The following is an 8,444-nucleotide window of genomic DNA, read 5'->3' as shown; positions in this document are numbered from 1 at the left end:
TTTTTAAACACGAGCTTTTAGTGTTAGGTAAGAATTCTTCAGTGTTATGGTCTTCCTACTTTACTGTTGAATTTTTAAAAAAATAATTACGTGGGTTTGATCTGATTACTCTTCACGAGGGCTAAGTTCCATTCCATATTGTAAGTTGTCAATTTTGGCTAATCTGGTTTCTTTTTTATTTTATTTTATTTGTTTTTAAATCGTTTGGTTGATATTTTTGCTCAAAATTACAAATTCACCCTTAAAACTAATGGCAAATTCAAAGAATGTACAAAAAAAAATGACGGTACGCCGTACATATTGGCTAATTTTTATATAATTTACAGCACCAATTAAGAACAGAAAAATTATTTGATTAAAAGAAAAAAAAAGGATAGAAAAATTATGAGGGCAAATTAATATTATTGTAATAGTTTATGGGGCAAAGTAACAATTTACTCATTTCCAGGATTGAATTGTATTGTTCAAGCAATAAAAATCATAACTATTCCAATTGGTATTAATAATATTTTTCAACCACTTGTGATGAAATACCACGTATTACGTACATTATTGGCAAAAAACAAAGTATTACATACAATACATTGAATAAAAAAAAGTTATATGACATTTATTTTTTTATCTGACCACAAAAAAAAAAAAAAAATTTAAAAAGCTGAGCTGTTGTTTCTTTATACATATAAAACGGTTCATGTGTATCTGGATGCCATTTACACCTTGCATGTTTCAAATATTAATGCAGCATTATTGCACCCAAAAGCCAACCCAAACCCAATTTAAAAGTGCTTAAACTCAACTTTAATTCCTTTTAAAACCCCATAAAGACAGCTTCCCCATGTTTAGGACACATGGAGCCTGTGAGGAATGAGCTGGCTAAGCAAGTTCTAGGAAACACTAATTATGTAATTAGGGCCCTAAAGGTGCCCTATGAGGTATGCCTTTCCTTCTCCTTGAATTTGAATTTGAATGATGAGGTGGAGTTGGAGTGTTTTGGTACATTTCTTGTTGCATTCCTTGAGGCAATTGATCTTCTAACTCTTTTGATGGCAATCTTATTTCTATTCCTTCCCTTCTTCCCTCCTCTTCTTCTTTCTTTGCGCTCAAGATAAAGCTTGCTTCCCCATTCTTCTTTAGTCCCACAAGCTAATGTTTAAAGAATGAGATATTGGATTAATTGCTAAGATATTACCATTTAATGATGAGACAGCATCATCAACTAAATTACAAAATATACCAACATTGTGATTTTGATTTAACAACATGAATTAATTTTCGTTCATGAGATTTGAACACGGAAGATGGAGACTGAATGCGAACCAAATGGTTGTCGATCGGCACATGCCGCCAACATTTTGATTTTGATGCACATTTTAATCACAATGACTTCCCACACAAAATTAAATAAGAAAACTAAAGAGATTGAGATCTAACCTTGCATCCCAACGAACAAAAACGTAAGGGGTCCAAGAGACTTCTCGCACATACTTCACAGATATGTGAGCTCCCTTTAACGGCATTTTTAGGCTGAGGCCTCTCATTCAAAAACAGCACTCTCGCACTGTTTATCACATACGTCTGAACTCCATTGATGTCTAGGACCTTCTGAATCTCAGACACCCTAACAACATCATGATAAGACGACCGCCTGATCTGCATTGTAATTTTCACACCCCATAAGGAAAAAAAGATTTACACAAGAAGAAAAAGAAAAAGAAAATCTGGTGGAATTAATTACCTGAATTACTTGGTGATCTTTGTGTCTTGATGATCTGCAGTAAAAGCAAAATGCGCCATTGTTGCAATCTAAGCAGTACATGTTGCATTCGCTTCTGGGGGCATCTTTGTGTGATGGGCAGATGGAGAAGAAGGCTGTTGATAGCAATGATTCAAGCCATGGAGGCACCAACATGGCCGCCTGTTTGGGAGGCAAGAAAATCGAAATGGCGTGAGCCGAGAAAATAATCAAGAGAACAATGCTAGGCAGATTTAGCCTTCACTGCCGCATTAACGTTACAAAATATATGAGACTGAGAGAGAAAGAAAGAAAGAAAGAAAGAACAAAACAGGTTACAAAAGAATTTGAAAGAGTAACATAAGATTTATCAGCAGAATGAAAAAGGACAAAACTAGAGCATACCATTTGTTAAGGCTTAGCTTGCTTTGCTTTCTCTTGTTTAATGCTTGGATTGAGTCATATCTTGATCATGAGACCAAAGTGGCACGCAGAAAAGGACAAGGTGGCTGTAACGAACGGTTGAGATGAGAGGATGGTGGGTTGGGAGGGAGGGTTTGGACCGTTGGATTGAGAGAGAGAGAGAGAGAGAGAGAGAGAGAGAGAGAGAGAGAGAGAGAGAGAGAGAGAGAGAGAGAGAGAGAGAGAAGGGTTTGTATTATTGTATTAATTGGGGGTTACGAAAACACTTTTGATTGTCTTGAGTTGCGTCTCTTTGGAGAAGCCCAGAGTCAGCAGGAAAGCACCAAACCAAGTAGAGGTTTGCAAGGTTGCGTTTGGGCGGGGAAGAAGGCTTTTCCTATTTATGAAAGAAAAAGTGGAAACTACGACAAAGCTACATGAATTCCACGTGCAATTAGGAACCAAGTGGCTTTCAGGTTTCCCAATCAGACCAATGCATTTTTATTTTTATTTTTATTTTTGTATTGTGATTAGATATGTCGTATCATAATCATATTGTCAACCAATTATGTCATGTGGGAATTTATTTTTTTTCCCCCAAAATATTATTTGTTTTGATCCGGACTACTCAGGACCCAGAATATATGGATCGAATTAATAAAAAAAGAATTAGTATTGTATGAGGTCATGTATATTATTTCTTTTTTGTTTTTAGCTATAGAAAAATATTTATGGAATTTATTCTTGTATGATAGTCCAATTTATACATAAGAAAATTTAAAAAAAGAAAAGAAAAAAAAAAGGCTTTTGGGAGAGTGATCGAAACAAAATTGTAGACACTATATATGACTTTAAACTCTTGTATCCTAAACATTATTGATGAGTGCATTGTGCAAGCCTCTTTCTTTGGCATCCGGACTCGATGTTTCTTCAATTTCTCCTTTTGTTATATGTTTTCAAATCAAGTTCTACACTGCTATATCATTATATCCAGTCGGTGAGTAAGAAGTATACATCTTGAAATCACTTTTTATAATGTTTTATTTTTGTTGTAGTTCAAATTTGGAGACAACTTAAAGGGATGTACAGTAGTTGTGTCTTCGGCAGGGTTGAAGGGTAAGACCTTCAACAAGAGGGCATGACCTGAAAAAGAAAGAGGAAGAAGCAATTGTCAAGACTTTGGCACTGATATGGTACCGGTCGAAGTCTCTTCGATACTTAGCTAAGTATGAGATTAAGGGTAATTTTAGTAGAGTAAAAGTAATGTCCAGGATTAATTACCTTTCATTTTGGGAGCTGGTGCCCTTTTATAGACAAAAGAGTGAGGGATGTAAGCACAACTTTTTGATGTGGGACTTTGGCAAATTGCTAGTGATGACACATGTCAACAGTTGGCGTGGCAGCCTTGGCTTTTGTTGAAGGGCATTCAGCAGTCCAGTGTCTGATTAGAGTAGGGTGTTCCTTTTGCAGTGTGTTAATCTATTTTATGCTAATTGCTTCTATAACATGATTTAGTTGCAAAATACGTACTTGATGAGTGGGAGCATTCAATGATCTTCTTTGTTGCATGTATTCAGTTTTTCTGATTAATCACTTAACAATCCGGTTGTGCTGAGGCTTAATAAGAACAAAGATTATTTTGGGTATGTTAACTGTTCTTATTAATTCATGCAGTTTTGTTCAAGTCGATAATGATTAATCAATGACTTTTACCTTTCATTGAATTTGTAATTGCTAATAAGCTTTTGGTTTTTGTTTCATATTTGTAAAGGATAAGGTAAAAGAAAGAAGAAAAATAGCATTGGTTCATTGATTCACTTGAATAAGGTTATTCTCAAAAGTTTTATTAGGAGTTTCGTTACAATTATAGCTATGCCATTCAGTTTTGATATGCAAAATCAGTGGGAGTTGAGTTTTGTTCCACTAATTTCATTGTTTTCTTGGAAATTGTTCAATTATTTTGTTTATTGTTTTTTGGTTAAATTCTTTTAATAAATTATGTAATTTCAGTTTTATGTTTATTATTCTTGACAAATGAATCCAGTAACATGTCATCATGCAGTATAGCTAGCTACATAATAAGACATGAATTCATGGCAGCGTCATCCAGGAGAGATCTTGGCAATCTCTTAAGGAAGGGTTTAAGAATGACATGACATTTTCATAACACTTTCAGTTTGTCATGGTCATTCTGTTGTTTCAATCTTGATGGAAGCCTTATGTGATTTTGGAGTGTGGTAAGTGTAATTATAAAGACCTTGAAGTATTGGATATTCAATCAGTCTTGATAGTTCCTTATCATTCTTCATTATTGGCAGTGGCTTGGAGGGAATTTTGGTTTAGTTAAGCTCCACAAGGCTTCTCATAGTGATTAGTCGACCAAGTGGGAGATTGTAAGACTATTTCTTATCTTACACTTCAAGTATGGTCTCCAAATTACTCTAGGGTTCTTGAGACTTGTATTAATAAGGAAATTAACTAATAGCCCATCAGATAGCCTAGCAGACGTGTAGTACAAGTTAAACAAGGCTTTTGATACTTCCCTATTCTATATGGATTGAAATAACTTAATCTAACCTAATATAATAAGGATTGTTAGAGAGTTTCTTGATGGGAAAAACTCCTAAGCAAATGCATATGAATACAAGTGTCCATGCTCAACCGATCACTGTAACCTACACTAAAGTATTCACCCCATCTAAAATGAGAGTGTGAGGGATTAGATTGAGGAGAAGTGCTCTTGTATGTTCTTGATATTTCAACAACTCTAATGGAAGACCAAAGTTCTACTTATGTGCAGCCAATATAGTTTACATGTTATGCTTGCAGAGGTGGGTTGTTGCCCCCTTACCAACTCCTAGTATGCTTTGGTGTTTGAGGGCCAAGGAACATCATAAAGCCTGCTTTATTTCTTTTCTGGAAAAAGATCAAAAAAATATTCTGGGCTTGAGCCATCCTTTGAGGCTAGGTTTGGGGCCCCATGAAAGTCTCCTAAGCAAGCCCACATATGATTAAAACGAATTTAAGTCAAATATTTTAGCTAACCACTAAACACATGTGCTGGCACAACCTGGAAAATGGAGGGCATTTTCATATATATATATATATATATATATATATATATATATAAGTCTATGATGATAGAGAAACGATAAACAATATTTGGATTTTGGCAATGTTGCCTAGAGACTCATCATATTTCACCTCACATTATCTGTCCCCTATGTGGACAGCTTACTCGACAGAGTGCACAAGGGCTCAAGTAGGACCATGTGTTTGTTTGAACACCAATATAAACATCCACAGTTTAGAAATTTAATTATGTCAATAATTAGCATTTTCTCTGTCATTTATTTATTTATTATTATATTCCTCCCATTTCGGCGAAATCCTCCAAGGAAAACACCAATTCTCGTTTGGGAAATGATTGCATTACGGTTGTATATAGATTCTCTTTTTGTCCGTCTCTCACAACATACATGTGAATCCCACCACATAATAATGAATTCTACGTCTCTATAGTAAAAGAAACGTTACATATATAACCGATACATACAATAATTTTATAGCATGTGACACGACTGGTAAAACCTATGGACAATGAATAGGCTTAAAATGCTCAATTGTTTTGCTTAACCCAGTTGGTTTTCGAACCCTTATAAGTCTTATGCGTGGGTGTAAAATTTCCCCCTAAGTCACCGAAACTTTGTTCGCTTCTCCCTTAATATTCCTATTGAGGGCAACTTGAAATTCCACGATAGTTTCATTTACGTAAAGGAGTGGTCCGAAAGGTCCATGTGCCTTTGCCAAATTTCTGTGGTTGTTGCACTAGTGTGATGTTTCACCATACAATTTTCTTGAGTGGAAACTAGCTGTGATCATAAAATCTGCCCAGGCAGCCCTTCTATAGAAAGGCCTAGATTTGCCATAATGCACATGGCTGAGAACAATTCCCTCAAATTTTTATTTTTATTTTTATGAAATATAATTTCTTCACGCAAGAGACTTGTAACTCAAGTAATTAATAGTATTTACTCATACACTCGAGATTTTAAGTTTGATTCTCACTTTTTCTGATACTGTTTGTATAAAATAAAATATAAATAAATAAAAATACAAGATTAATCTCCTCACCTTTTTCTTCTTTGAGAAAGGATACTCGAGGTCCTAAGTTTGATTCCCCCTTTTTCTAATACCGATTGTATAAAATAAAAGAAAAATACAATCTCCTCACCTTTTTCTTCTTTGGAAAAGGATGGGTCGCATATATGAAGAAGAATGTGTGGTTCAACATGAAATACACCAATGTATATTATCCAAATTCCAATAAATGAGATAGCTAATGTTGGATATGCATATGCAGCCCTTACGGATTTTAAAATTGTTTTTAAAAACAATTGTCCTCAACCTTTTGGTTATTTTTCGCTTTATTTAGTTCAATTCGTCAAGAACATTGCGATGTCAATTTGATTGAGACTTCCTATTTTAAACAGGTCAACCATCTTACAATTTGCAGCTACAAGCCAAATTAATTTGTTTTATACTGTTGGCAGTAAGTCATTTGCAACCTTGGGGAAGCTGTTCTATTGTTGGGTAAAATGTGCAACAATAAATTGCAAGCTTTGCCAAGGGCCAGTCACATGGATTTCAACTTCAACTTCTGCCCTTTATATTAATATTATTCAACCTTAGCGTAAAAGTTGAGTGCAAAATAACAAAAGCATAGGATATTCAACATTCATATGATATATTCAACCAAACCCACACTGACACCAATGTTGGTGAAAACTTTGTGATTACCGAAACGTGTGTGCACTAAAAGTTTCCTCTTATATAGAAAGGAAAGAAAGGATATTGCTTGCCTCAATTCTTCGTAAGGAGATACTTATGCTTCGTGCGAATCACAGTCTAATACATATACAAAATAATTCGTTAAAAACACAAAAAGAACAAAACCAAAACTGCCTTCTTGCAATATCTATAACAGTTCCTCGGTGGTAGGAATGTAAGAGCTCCTACTCCCATAGGAAGAAGGGAAGTATAACACGAAATGTTAATATCTACGATCTTCTTTTAAATGGATTTGGGGCCACACAATAAATTCAGATAGCATTGCAATATCTTTCTTCACTAAGAAACAAAACCAACACTACCTTCTTGCAATATCTATAACAGTTCCTCGGTTTTCTTTTTTTTTCTTTTTTCTTCTTTTATGCAACGGAAAAAAAAAAAAAGACGAAGCTAATAATATCTTATTTTATGCATAATTTCTGACATGTAACGGGCGAGTCACATTTTCTTTTGCTGGCGTGCATGTAATGTGTTCATTGGATAAGATCACGATAAAATAAAAATAGTATAAATTAACGATTATATATTGAGATTTATATAATTTCTAGCAACATGGCCTCAATATAAACATGTGAAATATTCAAATATATGTCCAAATTTGTCACAGGCAGTGGTGGAGCTAGACTTCAAGAGGAGGGGCCCTGCACTGTAAGGGAGAGGGGAAGCATGATTTCTCTTCCAGAAAAAGAGGCATAATAGGCGAGAAATTAAGGGTAAAGAACTTGGGAGGGCAATCATGGTCCTTAATTAGGTGGCTTTCCCCCTAGTCATAGGCCAAAAAATTGTTGTTTAAACCGCATTTATTGCCTATATACAGGTCTGGTAAGAATTCAGGCCTAATAGTTTCCTCATTCACTAAAGAATGTTGAAAGAATATGTTTCTAAGTGTTGAATTGGTCAATGGTAGTCATTACTACATAACCTTCCGATATTGTGAAAAATGTCTCAAGTTCAATTTTCCTCTTCGTATTGAAAATAAAGAAAGGATAACGATACCGAATTATCATCTTATAAACAGAAGAGAAAGTATTTTTGTTACATTAGCAACTAGCTATTGACTTGCACTCCAAGTCAAGAGTTACTTTCCGGGTTCAACTTGGACCAAGATCAAGAGACCGTTTATGTTATGGAAGATCAAATCAGGTTAAAGCATTCTCAAGGTTGGGTCGTTATCAGGTGCTCTATCAATAGTAAGATTAAGCTAATCAAAATGACTGACAACCTAACCAAAAATCATTTCAGTGTTTCATGATTTTGTTATAGCATTTTTTGTAGTGACTAGTGAGTGATTCTCTCGGTTTCGAAGATTTGTCAAAATTTTATTTAAGCTTTCTAGATCAAGAGAACTTAAAAGTTCTTAGTCAATTTAATTCATGGAAAGAGCCTGCACCAAGTTTTTCAAGTTTGGTAGTGGAACGAAAGGGTAAGATTAGATAAGAATGTTGAGCCTACATATTTT

The 8,444-nt window shown here is 34.8% G+C and overlaps 1 protein-coding gene and 1 long non-coding RNA gene across 3 annotated transcripts; one reads left to right on the top strand and one right to left on the bottom strand.

Moving 5' to 3' along the window:
- Positions 1-520: 520 nt before the first annotated feature.
- LOC110755276 (PLATZ transcription factor family protein) lies at positions 521-2,278 on the bottom strand. Its single transcript, XM_021956457.2, has 4 exons — positions 2,138-2,278; positions 1,736-1,915; positions 1,432-1,650; positions 521-1,143 (listed from the first exon to the last, which is right to left on the bottom strand). Exons 1-4 carry the CDS (start codon positions 2,138-2,140, stop codon positions 907-909), a joined length of 639 nt encoding a protein of 212 aa, XP_021812149.2. The 5' UTR covers positions 2,141-2,278; the 3' UTR covers positions 521-906.
- Positions 2,279-2,894: 616 nt separating this feature from the next.
- Positions 2,895-4,578, top strand: LOC148294020 (uncharacterized). Of its 2 annotated transcripts, XR_015836415.1 has the most exons (4): positions 2,897-3,777; positions 3,906-3,961; positions 4,197-4,371; positions 4,453-4,578. It is a non-coding gene; the product is annotated as an uncharacterized LOC148294020 (long non-coding RNA). The 2 variants fall into 2 exon arrangements; XR_015836414.1 differs by having other exon boundaries at positions 2,895-3,961.
- The last annotated feature ends 3,866 nt before the right edge of the window (positions 4,579-8,444 follow it).

This window comes from Prunus avium, chromosome 6, assembly GCF_965620075.1.
Source record: "Prunus avium chromosome 6, drPruAviu1.hap1.1, whole genome shotgun sequence".
In the NCBI taxonomy this organism is placed as follows: domain Eukaryota; kingdom Viridiplantae; phylum Streptophyta; class Magnoliopsida; order Rosales; family Rosaceae; genus Prunus; species Prunus avium.
Note: the sequence above shows the minus strand (reverse complement) of the source record. Positions and strands in the feature narration are given on the sequence as shown.